Consider the following 16,561-nt stretch of genomic DNA (forward strand, 5'->3'; position numbering starts at 1 on the left):
TTCTACCTTCCAAACCCTGCACCTCAAAATATAATTAACCCCCCTCATCCCTACCAGAATCTTACAATCTAGTTCTCAGAACCTAATAAGTGTTATCAGACACAAAAATGATGCTGGCAAATCTCTCTGCCTGCACTGTTGCCAAAATCTGGAACTCCCTACCTAGCCAAATAACCTCCACTATTCAATTTAAGAAACTCATGAGAACCCATTCTTCAAGCAATTGGCTTTGTTCATGCTACTCCCCAGGTTAATTTGTGCCAGTACCATGTTCAAGGATTCTACTAAAGGTCCCATAATTTCATTCACTGTAAAGCTTAATAATCACTGGTTATTTCTGTAACAAAATATTGAGAGTACTCCTAATTTAGAAAGACACAAAAAAATTTTTTTTTCTTGTTTATATTTTATATTCTATATAAACCCTACTACTAGAATGCTGTATACTGCCTTTACTAAAGGAATTGTGATTCTATGCATAACTTATGTTTCTGTGGAACCTATATCTCTGTATGATATTCTTGTGTAATTTCTTTGACATGCTGTTGGAGCTCTTCTCCCCGGGCCTCCGCTGAAAATGGATGTGTCTCCAGTCGGACTTTCCCGGTTAACAAATGTAAAATAAATATAGAACAGAGAATCTGAGTAGGTTTGGTCACTGCATTTCCCAAAACGCGGTTGCCCCCAGCCTTTGCCAAGACACGGTTGCCCCCAGCCTTTGCCAAGACGCAGTTGGCCACGTTGTGGACTTCTGGGTGTCATAAAGTGCTTAATGCAACACTGGTCCTTCTAAATAAAAATGTAGTAGAGTTGTCCAAGTGTAGTCCCCCTAACAAAGGATTTTCATGTGGCAGATAACTGCTGTAGTTGTAGGTGTACTTTAGCCTGTCATTGTGGTGGTGGGGGGGGGTTGATTTCTGTACTTCACCTGTCCTCCGAGGAGATGGTGTTGGGCGAGCTTGCTTCACTGCTGAGGACCTTCTTTCAAGGGTGTCTGCTGCTGCTGGCAGGCCCCTGTAGAAGGGGAAAGCACCTAGGATGGCCAAGTCCTAGCATCTTCCCTGGGACTTATGGATACACTTGCTATTTTCTATAAAAAATTAAGAAACATGTATCACTGGCTGCTGTCTTCTTTTTTTTTTTTCTTCCTACTGATGTCTTTTGAATGTGGAGGAGACCATCTCCACTCTGGGGATTTTGACAGCTGTGGCAGTCTGGCCAGGAGGAAGGATGTCTTTCTGTGGCTGTTTATCAAGTTTAAAGGAAATACACTGCAGTAGTGATCCTGTTTGATCATCTATTGCTGTGATGAGTATAATCTCGCAGGTCTACCATTTCTTCTTCTGGCTTACTGTTGCAGTTGTTGCAGTAGGGAAATGTGGATCACTGCCACTGGCCGAGTTCACTGGCGCCCTGATTTCCAGAGCTGCGCAAGTTTCTCCCATGGCCGAGCTGAGGTATCTCTCCTCAAACATCCACACTTACCTAATATGTTGGTAGTGTCTCCTACACCATCTTTAGTTTTTTTTTTCTTGTCCTGTTTCATGTTTGCATTAAGGGAGCTCATTGCAGTCCGATGTCTGTCACATTTAAGATTACAGAACAATGAGCTGATAAGTAACACCACAGGGAAATTTTATTATTTGCAAGAGCTGTTTATTGTGTTTAGTAAATTTCTGAAAGCAGACAAAATGGGTAGCAAATGCCACACGTAGATGTCAGTTGCCTCACAAAAGACTACCACGATCACTGCATTTGTTGCTCAAGTCCTGAGCGCAATGCAGCTGTCTTCAGTATGTCAGAACTTTTGTTCCAAGACTCTTAATGAGAAGGCAGGAAGTTCCCCAAGTGTATTAGAACAAAAAGTGCTTCAAGACCGTGTTAAACCTGTTATGTATGCACACCCACAGCAGCAAGGTGGCACAGGCATCCCTTCCAAACAGAGAAATAAAATGAAAAGCATATCCAAAAAGAGAAGGTTGTGGAGATGACTTGAATTCAGTAGTTTAGAGGAAACTCCTATGTTAGAGGGCATCCACTCCATGGAGGATCTCAAGCTACCCCTAACGTTGATGCCTGTTATTGCTGAGATCTCTGCCCTGTCTTCTTTGGAGACTCTCTTACATTCTGCCATTAGCATGTCCTTCTGGACTGAAGACCAGGCCCAAAAGTCTAAGTTGGATAGGAGTTCATGGGAGTCCACCCCTGAGGAGGACTTGATTGTTGAAGGGTAGTAAGGTCACCACATAGCAGTTCAGGAAGGCCTCTATACTCACAAATCTGTACCCAGGGACATCTGCCCAAATCTCTTGCGGCACCCAACCACCCAGGATCCAGACGTTTGACACCCAGGTGCTTATCAGATGTAAACAGTTGCACTACCTGACTTGTCCTCCTTCCCAGGACTGGCCTAAATTGGCTAAAGGTTTATTTCATTTTCATGTAGTCTGCAGCCAGACCTCAAGTCTTTGGTTACTGGTGTCCCTCCACCCAAAAGGATGGAGGAGGTCTCTCCTGTGAGAGAAATTTTTTTCTGCCTACTCTAGGAATAGGAGGGACTAATTGAGCTGTATCTTTCTTTACTTGTCCTCTGGCTCCACAACATCTCATTTGGAGATGTCTCTCACTGGAGGGAGCACTTCAACTGCTAACACACAGAGGTCTCTACTTCCCAGAAGAGATACCGAAGACATTGTTGGACTAGGATATTCTAAACCTGTAAGTATTTATCCAATTCAGATAATAATGCTTTGAAGCTACATCCCTAGAGAAGAACTCCCACTCTGCCATCACCACCAAGAGACCTGCCCTACAGATACAGGCCAACTGTCCCCGGAAACTGCAAGGGGAACAAGATAATCGGGAAATCATACTGTTCACAATGAGATGTAAAGCAGACTACATAACCAGTATGGGAGAAAGTGTACACCTCAACATCCCTGACTTTCAAGAGACTAAATTGCCAAGCCCACATTCTGAAGTACCAACAACATGCCTCAACTCCACAATGATTGTGGGGGAAAGCAGGACTAAACACAACTGTTCTTAAGCAAGTTTAGACTTGTGTACAGCTGAGTAAATATGCCTTGAAATGGGAGTGCACTTCTGTAGATGCAGCATCCAGAATTGATGCTGTATGCTTAGCTATCATTAGGTATTTTTGGCTGAGTCCATTTCAGAGGATGTGAAAGTGCAGCTCCGTAATGCCCCCCACCCAATGATGAGGGCTTACTCTTCAGACTTTTTGCTTGTGTTTTCAAAACTGTAGGACGTCTGGAAAACTATGCAGTGAAAGATGCTATGTCTTCACTGAAATCAGTATTCCTGATGTGTGGATTCAGTGTTTGTCCAACTAGGGTAGCAGCACTTTACCTTCCCTAGGTCATATGTCCGATGTATGAGCTCAGCTCTTAGTGAGTTGTGGTATATTGATGTATGTACGATCGTGGATCCCCAAATTATACTGCTGGCAACCCATACTCAGGTCTTGCATCCGTGGGGCTGTTTCTTTAGTCATTGGTACCTTTGAGTTGATCATTTTATCCATATAAGTGCCCTATTGGGGAACCTTCCTTTTTATCTATTAGTATTTTGTTTGAAAGTTGTAGAGGTCAGCTAGGAGGGGTAAGTGTAAGTGTGGTAGATTCCATGCAAGGTCTTGCATACCATGCACTTTTTTTTTTTTTTTTTTTTTTTTTACCTAGGCCTGGAACACAATCACAAATCTTGCTCAGTTTGCCAACCATTCATTCCCAAAATCCTTGGGTTGAGGCTTTCCACCCTCAACACTTTCTAGACACCCAGTGTCTTAAACGCTTGGCTCAGTCCAACATGACTGACTCTGCATTCTCAGATGTTGCTCTGCCTCCAAAACAAAAACCCGAAGCAACCTTGAATGGATCCACAGTTTAATGCTTCTGACTCTGACTTACCAGCTGTGGTTGTAGAACTTGCTGTACATCAAGCTGCTACTTAGTTGATCACCACCAAGGCTCCGTTGGAGGCCTTTATGGCTCCTGAGGCCTTCCAGACTGCTGATACTTAGTGGAACTGCATCTCATCAGTTCCAAGGGGCTACACGTCATCCCTCAGATTTTGGTCATAGAAGAGATCCCTGGCTGTTCGATAGAAGTCAGATACGGTTCTAAACCTCCATGTTTCATCCATGTGGATGTCACACCTAAAAAGAAGACTAAGCTTGCAGCTTTTCCCTTAGCAGTTAGGAAAAAGGAGTTACTGGACTTCTCACAGGAGTTGTTCAAAGCTACTATGTCATTAAAACCCCCTTCATATGGGTTTCTGCAACCGCAGTCTACTCCTCAGAAGCCTACCCCAGTTTCCTCTTCTGATGAAGAACAGGACTATGACTCTGACTATTCTCTTGGCTACAGCTGCATTATCCAGGGAAAATCTCTTCAGACAAAGAGGACGCCCTCTCCATAGATTCCCCTACCGAGGAAGCTTCCTTTAGGGCGATTATACAGAACATGATGAAACACTTTGAATGGCACTGTTTGCAGATATCGGATGACCAGAAGTAGTATTAGAATATCTTTGATATTGCTTCCCTTGCCCTTTCTCCAGTCCCTCCTGCCCTCGAGGCTTTCCAGTCCACCTGCTCTACACCTGATTCTCAACCTCCAGCTTCTAAGAGACCAGACGATTTACAAGGTGTGTGATGACATTACATATACAACATTCCAGTGGCAGACCCATCTGCAGTATCTGTCTTCAGTTAAGCCGTCCAAGCATCTGCCCAGTGACGATGCCCTTTTAAATGGACAAAGATAGGGCTATGGATAGATGGGGAAAAGACTTGCACCTCTGCTACCCTTGCCTTTAGGGCAGTTGACTTCCAGTCTCAAATGACAGAATCCTTTCTCTGTCCTGCATTCATTAGTTATACTTTACCCTCGTACAACAGAGTCTAAGCATCAAATTCAGCGCTTAGTATTGCAGGCTACTTGAATAGCCAGAAATATCATTAAGTGCAGTTAATACTGTGGACCTTTCCTCTAGGGCAGCTGCCACTGGGTCTGTTTACAGATATCCATGGCTATGCCGCTAACTTATACCTGAGAAATTCAAATGTAAAGTTCTACACTCTGCCTTTGACGAAGACTTGCTGTTTGGTCCTCAGGAGACCAGCCTGTTCAAAACGCTCCAAGACCAGATTAAGACCATGAAAGACTGCAGACTGAGTCTTCAATCCGTGGTTCCTGGATACCATAGGAACTTACCATCTAAATTGACCTCATTCATTAGAAAGGATCAGATGACAGCTCAAAAACAAAATAAACCCCCTAGGCAAAGGTACTCTGAAAAATCCAATAGGGAGCCTTCAGCAGGCTCACCTCCCTCCAGAAGCAAAACTCTGTGACTGCTTTTGTAGCACCCCCTCCTCCAGCCCTTAGTCCAGTTACTCTTCTTTCCCAAAGATTCTCTCTCTCCATAGTCAGGTGGGAAGCTATTGCCACAGACAGTGGGACATCTGGATTATCATGGACAGTTATGCCATGTCATGAGAAAATATTCTCTCTCGGAAATATCCCTTCCACCCCCAACCAACCAAGACACGGTTCATCAGGAAAACCTCCAGGCCCACAGCTCCACCTAGATCTAGAAGACCCTCTAGAAGGCAACCTCCACAGGCTAGACCTTCTCAGCCTTCCAGCCAAAGGCCTCCCTTTCCTGATAGGGCAGGTAGTGTCTGACTGCCTGCCAGTACTACAGCCCCCCCCTACACCATTCCCCTATCCACTCGCCTCTCTCATTGTCTCCCTACATGGTCTTTCATTACCACAGACTAGTAGGTCCAGTCCATCATTGAAAACTGACACCATGTCCTGGTTCACCCCCCAAACAAAACAGGGCATCCTGCTGCCTCCTCCCAACCAGCTACTCCTCCATCAGGTCCTGCAAACCGTACTGCTACAAGGCACCATAGAACCAGTACCTCCACAGGAAAAAAGAAAAGGCTTCTACTCAGAAATCTTTTTGGTACCCAGAAAGGAGGGACCATGGAGGCCAATCTTAGACCTCTCACGCCTCAATCCTTTCCTTCAAGTTCCTGCCTTTAAGATGCTCACCCTCCCTACTCTTTCCCCTCATCCTTCCTCAGGGCTTCATGGCTACCTTGGACATAAAGGATGCCTACCTTCACATACCCATAAAGCCCACCTTCAGAAAATACCTCGGGTTCATGGCAGGCTCATCTCTTTCAGTTCTGTGCCTTGCCCTTTGGACTTTCTACTGCCCCCAGGATATTTATGAAATGCCTGGCTCCAGTCATTGCCTATTGCAGGGCAGAAGCTATTCAGATATTCCCATACTTTGATTTTCTAGTCCAGGCAGAAGACAGGGAAACTCTTCTAAGCCACTGCCAGACTTCTGCAGTTTCTGGGATTCCTGATAAAGTACCCAAAGTCTCACCTCAATCCCACACAGGATGTTGTCTTCCTGGTTTGCAGGATCAGGACACACCTCATGAAGGCCTTCCTCCCAGCAGAAAAGGTGGTATCCCTTTCAAACCACCCTCTTACAGCCCTGCAAGCTACGGAGCTAACTGCACAACAATTCCTGAGATTGTTAGGCTACATGGCGGCTGCCATTCCAGTGCTGCCCCTAGCAAGGATGCTAATGAAGAAGTTGCAATGGTACCTCCAGTCAGGGTGTGGACCTAGCACTCCCACACTCTGGAGTTCATAATTCCACTGCTCCCCTGTTTACATCAGGAACTGAAATGGTGGCTTGCTCAGGTAACCCAAAACCTAGGCATCCCACTGCAAACTCCCTGTCCCTCCCAGACTATGCACTCGGATGCCTCAGATCTGGGCTGGGGAGCAACTGTAGGAGAAAGGAAAGTACAAGGTTTGTAGACAGACGCAAACAAGACCATATAAACGTCGGAGAAATGAGGGCCATCCTCCTCGCTCTACAGGCCTCCCAACCCTACCTAGAGCAGGGGCCTCTAAAAATATTCACAGACAATATCACAGTTTTGGGTCTATATTAAAAGACCGAAGAGGTGTTTCAGCGAACACCTAATGGTCAACACATAATGAGCGAATGCACTAAAGAGCGAATGCTCAAAACAGTAGTTTCTTTCCCTGGGAAAGAAACCACTAGCGCGTGCACACACACACACACACACACACACACACACACACACACACACACACACACACACACACACACACACACACACACACACTTTAAAACATAACTTGGGGGGGCTGTGCCCCCCCACACCCTCCAACTAAATGCATCAACTCCGTGATCGCACTACAGTGAGGAAAGGGGCGAACACATGGGGATGGCCAAGCGATTTCTTTCCCAGGGAAGGAAATTTCTGTTTTGAGTGTTTGTGCTTTAGTGCATTTGCTCATTACGTGTCGACCAACAGGTGTTCACTGAAACACCTCTTCGTTTTTTTAGTGTAGACCCCACAGTCCTGTGGTATCTCAACAAGCAGGAGGGGACACCAAGTCTTACTTTCTATGCATATTAGCTCTGCAAGTGTGGGAACTTTCTACCCCTCCCTGGGGGATTTCCTTGCAGGCAGCCTACATTCCATCCCTGCACAACTCCCAGGCAAAAAACCTAAGCAGAACCATTTCAAACAACCACGAATGGATGCTGCAAAAGGATGTATTCTTGAATCTGGTCCACAGATGGGGTATTCCACAAATCGACCTGTTCGCCTCCTCCATAAACAGGCAACCTCCTGGCTACTGCACCAGGACATCAGACCCCAAGGCATTAGCAACAGATGCCTTCTCAGTAACATGGAAGGGGAAATTCCTGTATACGTATCTCCGCTTCCCTCTGATTCAAAGGGTCCTGCTGAAAATTCATCTGGACTCGCCGAAAATCTTGCTGGTGACTCCCTACTGGCCAAGACAGCATTGGTTTCTCCTTTACCTGTCTAAAGGCAGTCACCACAAGTTACCCCCCTCAGTAGACCTGCTCACACAGCACAAGGGGACTCGAATACACCCACAGTGGGAATCCCTATACCTCACCCTGTGGCAGATAGGTGTCTGAAAGAGATCAGAATCCTATGTAATGAGGACGTGCTCGCTGTCTTGCAGCAGGCCAGGAAACCTAACCGTAGGAAATCCTATCTGGTGTCACAGAAGACTGTTGGATCCGCTGGAAAGTGATATGCCTCTCATCCTGTCATACCTGTGTGAACTCATGCAGACAGGGTTGTCTTACTCATCCCTGAAGGCACACTTGTCTGCTATCTCGGCTGCTTTCGAATGGATCCACCCCTTCCATCCAGACTCACTTCCAAACATTTCCTCAAGGGTGTATTGCACTTGAGACCACCCAGGAAACTGTCTCCCCCTCCCTGGGACCTTAACTATGTTCTAGAGAAACTCAGTCTAGCTCCTTTTGAACCAGCAGATGAGGCCGCCTTAAAATTTTGCACATGGAAAACTGCATTGCTGGTAGCTCTGACCTCTGCCAGAAGGGTTTCTGAATTGCAAGCTCTTATGGCTACTCCACCTTTTTTAATTTTCCACCTGGACAGGGTGAACCCCAGGAAAAAACAGTCATTTATTCTCAAAGTGGTGAATGACCTATCCTTTAACCAGGCCATTTACCTGCCTACCTTCTTCCCTAACCCACAGGGGGGATAGTGAGAGTGTGCTGCATTCCCTAGATGTCCACAGACAACTTAGGTTTTTATCTACATAAAACCAAATCTTTTAGGAAATCTGACCAGCTGTTTGCCTCCTTCCACCCCAGGGCCTTGGGGAAACCAGTGAGCAAACAAACAGTTTTGACCTGGATATCCTGGACCATTTCTTTCTGCTACCTACACCATGGCAAAACCTTCCAGGACAATGTCAAAGCCCACTCCACCAGAGCCATGGCCTCTTCTGGAGCCTTCTTTAAAGGACTAGACACTAACTCTATACTGGAGGCAGTCATTTGGTCCTCAGTACACACCTTCACCAAACACTACAAACTGGACCATATCTCAAGATCTAGGGTGGGGTTTGCCAGGGCTATACTACACAGATTCCTGGAAACTTCAACTAGGCCACCTCCCATTCCTCAGTGAGCTGTGGTACTCAAGTAGAATACTGCAACATTGAAATAGAAGGACATAGGAAAGTTGTGTAAAATCGTACCATAACCATAGATGTCCTTCTCTTCTATGTTGCAGTAGTCCTTCCCTCCAACCTTCCCCTCCCCTCTTGTATTACTGCATTTGCTGTCTTGGGTGACACTGGGCAGCCTATGCCCTCACAGGACTGGTTCCGACTGGGGCTTCTTATGTTCTGAGGGCTGGTGCATGCAGGCATCACCTTTATGGCCCACGTACCTGCTCCCATGCCACATTACATCCGCACCAAGAGGGACTGAAAATCTTTGGAAAACCTGGCTAGACATACTGGAGAGGAAGAAGGGTAAAACCACAAGTAGAATACTGCAACATGGAAGAGAACATCTATGGTTATGGTAAGACTTTACACAATTTTCCTTTACACAGACAGCACCACAGTCATATGGTACATAAATAGGGAGGCTTCAGATCTTACCAGCTGTGCAGGTTTGCATAAGAGGTATGGAACTTGGCAACCCCAATGAACAATCATGCTCACAGTCACATACATCCCTTCTCGGGATAGTGTGCTAGCAAATTCCGTAAGTCAGTCCCTGGAGGACCTCTATGAATGTGCTTTGAACAGAGAGGTTTACCAAACAGTCACCCTTAAGTGGGGCACTCATCAGATAGACCTTTTGTATCAGCAACCAACTATCAGCTCCCCTAGTTCTGTACCAGAGACCCTTGTCCCAGAGCGTGGAGGACAGATGCCTTTTCCTTCCAGTAGAATAGGAAGTTCCTCTTGTGCTTTCCTTCCTCGGACACTTCCAAGAATTCTTCTCAAGGCACAAAAGGAAACACTCTGACTCCTTTTACTGTCCCCATTTTGGCCGAAGCAGCATTGGTTTCCCCTACTGTTTTGCCTGGCAAAAGAAGTAACAGGAGAATTCCTCTTCAACCGGCCATAACTCAGCAAAAGGGATTGCTGATCCACCCAAACCTTCCATCTCTGGATTTTAATTCCTCAAAAGACACCTCTTCTCTGAAGAGGGGGTTCAAGTCCTAAAGGAGGCCAGGAGACCAACTACTAGAAAATTTTACAGTGCTGAATGGAAAAGGTTTTCCTATTGGTGCTGCAAACATAATCTGGTCCCACTTTTATCTCAAATTCCTGCTGAGCTGCAGCATCTCTTTGAAATACTTAGGTCAGGTTTGGCCTACTGTTCTGTAAACGGTCACCTGTCAGCTGTTAATGCATACCTCCGCCTTATCTCGTTTTGGCTAGGGCGGAGATCAAGCTCTTCTTCATAGGAGTCCTGCACCTTAACCTACCAAGGAAATCCACCTCTACCTGTTGGGATCTTAATTTTGTGTTAGAAAAACTTATACTGCCTCCCTTTGAGCCCCAGCATCTTCCACTTCTCTAAAAATCTATATGTGGAAAGCAGTCATCCACTTGGCTCTTACTTCTGCTAGGAGAGTTTGAGTTGCAAGGTCTCATGGCTGGGGTGAGTTTCAGGGCTAATCCGTCCTTCTTGCCTAAGGTAGTGAAAGAGCTGTCCCTCAGTCAGGCTATTCATCTCCCAATTTTCTTTCCTAATCCACAAACAAGGGGGAAAGAAACTTATATTATCAACATTCACGTGCAACTCAGATTTTATCTGAAGAAGTCTAAATCCCTCATGAAAAACTTGCGAGCTGTTTGCATCATTTATGAGCCCTAAGCTGGGGGCAGCCAGTCTCAAAGCTATTGCTGCTTTGATTTCTAAGGCTGTCTGTCTCTGCTACTCACAGTATGCAAAGACTTTGCCTTTCCTGTTCAAAAGCACATTCCAGTAGGGCAGAGGCTTCCTCAGGTTCCACAAAGGAATAGACTCTATGTCTGTCTTAGAGGCTGCCACTTGGTCCTTTGTACACTCCTTTACCAGATACTACAAAATTGCTTTCTTCAGGTCCAAAGCAGCCTTTGCGCTATCAATTCTGCCCTGGCATTTGGGCATCTCTTCTACTCAGTAGCCAACCACCCTTCTTTTCTTCAGCTCTGGGAATCAACCATTTGTCAGGAATACTGCCACAGGGATTTCAGTCAGGACATAGTACAGTTGTGTAAGAACTTGTCATAACAGTAGATGCCCTGCTGATCGCTGTTGCAGTATTCCATCCCACCCTCCATCTCCTCTGCTATATTTTTCAAACTTCATTTTTCTTTGGGAACCGGTAAGTTTTCTTACCTGTTCGAGCTACACCCCTCCTAGCTGACAAGTCTCCTGTCTCCGTAGTCTTCAGGCTGCTGGCCTGATGACAGAGGATCTGTGTTCTTATATCTATCTATATCCCAATGCATACAAGCTGAGGTGAAGCTTCTGTAGCCCAGACAGACGTCAGCAATGACTATCTATATGTCAGGAATACTGCAACAGTGATCAGTAGGACATCTACTGTTAATGTTAAGTTCTTGCCATCCAGTCTGCAAATTTACTAAAAAGTATTCCTCTACGCGAGAGCTTTTAATACCAGAAGGAGGGTAAAGGCAAACAGACCAAAGGTAAATGTGTCACGTGGAAAGAGAAATGGCAGCAAGAGGATAGAAGTTTAGGTGCCCTAGGGCTCGGCTCCAAGATGGAGCAGCTGTGAATGTACCAATCCCACCCCTGCTTAATCCCCTACCCCTTACCCTGTGTTGCCCTAGAATAGGGAGTAGTCTGGCATCCCATTACTAAACTTGTCGGATATCACCCGAGTTGAGTGAGCCTTCCACATCTTTTCCATTGAATGCAAACTCCAGTTTCTGTCCAGACCAAAAGACCCGGAACATCTAGTTGCTCTCCTCCCAGCAGACATGTTAAGAGTAGGAAATTGTAGAAAGTTTTTCCTTGTGGCAAGAGGCCAAAGAAGCTTAATCAGGATTGTTTCTTGTACCAGGAAAAGCCAGATCCTAGAGACCCATTCTGCTCTTGTCAAGGATAAACCAGTTCCCAGACATTCCAAAATTCAAAATGTTAACTATGCAAGTTGTTGCCATACCGCAGTACCATATGCATCCCCATACATGGACAATGCCTTATTTCAGGCACAGACTTTTGAAGAGATGCAGACAGCACTGGAGTTCAGCTGGACTGACCCAGCAGATTGGGCTTTTCCTTCAACAATCAGAAGTCCAGTTTGTAACAAACTGGAGCAGTAGTTTTCCTGTGGGCACTGCTAGAGGTGCAGTGGGAGTCCTAGGCCAAGGCTTGCCTATTAAAGTTGAAGGTGGAGTTTCTTTCCGCCTTCTTTCAAGACATGAAAGAAAAGTATTGGTAACAGCCAGTTAGGTTAATGTTTAGGCCACATAGTATCCACCATATTAATGGCATCTCGGGTAAGATTATAAGAGAAGAAACTACAATGGTATACCTGAGACCAACTGTCTTGATCTTCATAGTGTGTCGTTTCAGTCCCAGTTTGTATCAGGAGGGAATTTGTGTGGTAGTTGCAACAACTGCAAAAGAACAAGGGCTTTCCCTTCTGACAGTCTACAGATGCATCAAGGTAAGAAGTACCACGTAAACATCAGGAAAATGTTGATTGTCAAATGAAATATCAAAGCCATCAAGACAGTCTGAAAACTTGGGACTGTGACTGCCATCACAGACAACACCACAATTATGTACAAAGGTAAGAGGCTAGCATTACAAGCCTGGGAATAGACAGTGGAATCTAGCCTTCTCCTGAAGGCAACTTATGTACCCACACAGAATAATTCTGTGCAGACCATTTCCATCAGAAGGGCCTGCATTCTCCAGATCAGACTTAATCTCAGAGTTCTTTGCCCCTTGTCCTAATTGTAGCAAGGTTTCCCTGTTAGGGCAATAAGGAACAAATACTGTCATATGTAGATACGGTATATATGCCACAGTGGATGCAACATATATACCAGGTGTGGGAGGATGTCTGTAGTTAGGTGATAGTGTGGCCATGGATGAGTGGTATTTACCAGTGAAAGCTAGGCTAGATGTCAGACTAAGCAAGCAGCAGAGATCCCCATTTTCCTTTCATGGGGTGTTCACCACTGAAAATTAGGCAAGTTGTCAGACGGTGCAAGCAACAGACATCCATGTTTTCCTATCATGGGGTGCTCAGCACTGAAAGTTAGGAAAGATGTCAAACTCAGCAACAGCAGAGGTGCCCATTTTTCCTAGCATAGGGAGCACAACTCCGAAGGTTCGGCTTGATGTCAGACTTGGCAAGTAGTACTGATCTCCATTTTTGTGTCATAACTGCAGTAAGACATCATTGTTGTGGTAGGATCCTTACACAACTGTACTTTTCCTTTGCAAGCTAGCTAGGCTCACCTTTCTTGACAGAATGATGAGCTCACTAGTCCAGGAGGATCTCTTAGTCTTACCTCTGTATAGATAGGCATCATCTGTGGTTGTCTTGGCCCTTTCCACGGGAGATGGACTAAGCACAGCCCAGTTCAGACACTCAGAACACAGAGATATGCATCTTTCAACTTGCTTAGAAAACCTGGATGTACAGCATGAGCTTATTGGCTGTTGGTGGGGACTGGGAAGTTTGATCTCTTGTTTTTACTAGGCTGCCACCATTAACTTCTCCAGGACAAGCTCTTCTGAAGATGTATACATGTGGAGCATAGGAACAACACTTCTCTTGAGAGACCTATATTTTGAAAGGCTGTCCCAGTTGACCTGTCTGTAATTATACTTTGCAGGTCTTGTATTTCTGCCATTAAAATTTTAGCTGCATTAAGAGCCCTCCACCAGAAAAAATTGAAATACCATAATAGTACTCACTAATTTTTTTGCGGTTTGTGGACATTTTGCTGAGGTAATAGAAGGCTGCTTTCTTTCTAGATAAATTAAAGGTGTATTTATTGATTGATTTTAAATGGAATTGTACAGCTGAAGAAGACCAATTTTCAGTAGAGGCCCTTGGAAAAAAGCTCCAGTAGTTAGGTAATAGTAAAATACAAGTAAAATACAAGCACTTTGAGAGAGAGAGTTTAGTGTTGTGCTTTTGTTCATCTGTGCCATTTTTTTACATTTGTTCAATTTTTGTTGCAGAAAAAGAATCTAGATGGAAGATGAGCTGATTGCCCTGGATTGCCTTATTTATTATAATGCACACAGTTTGATAAAGATTCTAAAACAAAAATTGTCCTAGTAAAAATGTATTCTTGTCCTGAGTACTTTGCCTGCTACAAGAATCTGTCTGAAAGATTTGCTGTTAAGAAAAACGTTTGTTTTAGACTCTAGCAAGTAGTAATGGCAGATATTCTTGAAGGGACAATAAATATATATATGATTTATTGTGGAGTCCTGGAGTTTCAGTATAGAGACTAGAACAGAAAAATGTACTTTAGTAGTAGAAGTGTTTTCTTGAATAGTCCTTTAAAGTGACTGCAATGCAATGCTGGTAACAGGATAAAAGTGAATTGGAGGGAATGAAATGGTTATAAGGCTTTACTGACAGAATTGATTTATTTTTAAACAGGATTTGTTGATGTTCAACCCAAGAAAGCGAATCTCTGCATTTGATGCACTACATCATCTCTATTTCAAGGACCAAGATGAAAACGCTTAACCACTAATGAGAGGTATTCATCATTAATGGACCAAATTCTGATGATGAGGGCAGATAAGATGATCGTGTTTGGAATCCTACCATCATGCATTTGCACAGCTGAACAGGCTGAGTTTGTGGCACAGGAAGAAACCGTTAAGTCTACTCTAAATTTACTTTTCTGACATGATGTTCTGCTACATCAGCAAGCTTAATGCTGGCCGTGCCTAATGAGCTCTAAATCTGTGGCCATTATGCTGTTGGATCCTTTACCAAAACTCTCCCAAAAGGAAAGAATATGCAAGGTTTCAAGGTATCCAGTGGAAAAAAATAAACAGCTGTGCAATATAGATGGGGGAGAATGGGTGAATGTGGGAACAATTCATTTAAAAAATAAATTGCACACCGTTCTTTAATCTTGCATACACAGTTCTTAAATCATTGGTATAAAAAGACCTGCACTGCTGTGTTCATTATTAGCTTTTGCAGAATACTTTCTGGTTTTCATTATGTTCACAAGCATGATGTATTGTAAGTTCCTGTTTCCAGTTAATGGAGCAAATTAAGTAACCTAATTGAAAGCAGCTAGAGTCTTGTGTCATTATAGCATCCCCCTTTGACACCATCAAGGTACAGTTTTAAGTCTGGTTTTAGGTTGTATGCAACATATATATTGAAGCAGCCTGAATGTTAGTTCAGGCATTTTTTTCCGCAGTATGTATGGATGGCAAAGCTTACAGGTACTGCTATGTTGACCTCTTTACCACAGCATGAAACTTTTATTTTGAAACAGTTCTGAACCTTGAAATAAAATAAGTACTAAATAACCATTGTGGGGAACTGTGGGAACAGAAAACCAAAATCAAAACATTGAAAGGTGTAGGGGATATTTGCAGTCTGTTACACGGAGACCTGTTGCAAATTAAACTGTAAATTACAGTACTTGTATTTGTGTAGTCCACACAAACTGTATAATGAAGTGTCCTTGTACACAAAGTGCCTTTCCAGCCATATTTGCCTTTTTTCCCCACATAAGGATAATAAAGTACTCATGTTTTGATATATAGCAGAGCTGTAATAAGCTGTATTTGCAGGCAACTTCCAAGGACTTAAAAGGATCCCCTGCACGGAGTGCTGTGTACAGACTACTACAGTTGGAAACGAGTGTGGGTGTTTATTACATGAGCAAAAGAGAAGTCATGCAGACAGTTTATGGCAGTACATTGCTGATACAGTACAGGAATGAAAGAAGCCATGTCTGTTTGACACTGTGCATGTAGGGATGATGTGTACTGTGAGCTGAGTATGACCCCTCCTTGGGAGCAGGGCCCTGAGGTGGTGTTACTGGAGGTTAGTGAAAATAGTGCTGAATGAGCTTAAAGGAGTGAGAGAGGTGACGGTTATGTATGTACTTGTATGAATTACTTTAAACACTAGTCACTTAATGGCCAAGTGTAAGTATCCATAACAGGTATTCACAGATTTTGTTATCTGTGACAAAATAAAGTTCAGAATTTGTCAATGTGTTAACTGTTTTGTACCGTTCATATCCATGAAAATGTACTTAATCCATAAAAAAAACTTAGACTGCAGCAGTGTTGCTAAAAGACCTGTTCTGTTGCATTGAGGAGAAACACTGAGATTGTGACTACCTTTTACCTTACTGCATCGTCTGCTTTATGTTGGGACGTAAATAAGTTGTAGTTGGCTGGCTTGGGTGGTGTAGTTTTTGAAAGCTTTGTTATTTAGGAATTGGGTGCATGTTTATATGTCCCTGTTTTGCCTTGGGTAAGTTACACCTTTGCTTGGCAGGCAGTGAAATGAGAGTCAGTTAATTAGCAGCTTCAGGAATCCTGTACTTCTGTGCTGGTAAAACAAGGAGAACAGGAAATAAATGTTGCAGACATCTTGGAAAGCTTCCTCTTAGAGGTT

General features: G+C 44.1%; 1 protein-coding gene across 3 annotated transcripts in view; it reads left to right on the plus strand.

Annotated features, from left to right (window-relative positions):
- CDK4 (cyclin dependent kinase 4) overlaps nt 1–16,151 on the plus strand; it is a 357,049-nt gene extending 340,898 nt beyond the window's left edge. For all 3 annotated transcript variants that reach the window (XM_044071272.1, XM_044071273.1, XM_044071274.1), the window contains one exon: nt 14,561–16,151. In XM_044071272.1, the coding sequence (XP_043927207.1) occupies nt 14,561–14,650 (90 nt within the window). In that variant the 3' untranslated portion in view covers nt 14,651–16,151. The remainder of the gene's footprint in view (nt 1–14,560) is intronic.
- The last annotated feature ends 410 nt before the right edge of the window (nt 16,152–16,561 follow it).

The sequence above is a fragment of the Protopterus annectens genome, chromosome 5.part0 (genome assembly GCF_019279795.1).
Source record: "Protopterus annectens isolate FY-2018-M chromosome 5.part0, PAN1.0, whole genome shotgun sequence".
In the NCBI taxonomy this organism is placed as follows: Eukaryota; Metazoa; Chordata; order Ceratodontiformes; family Protopteridae; genus Protopterus; species Protopterus annectens.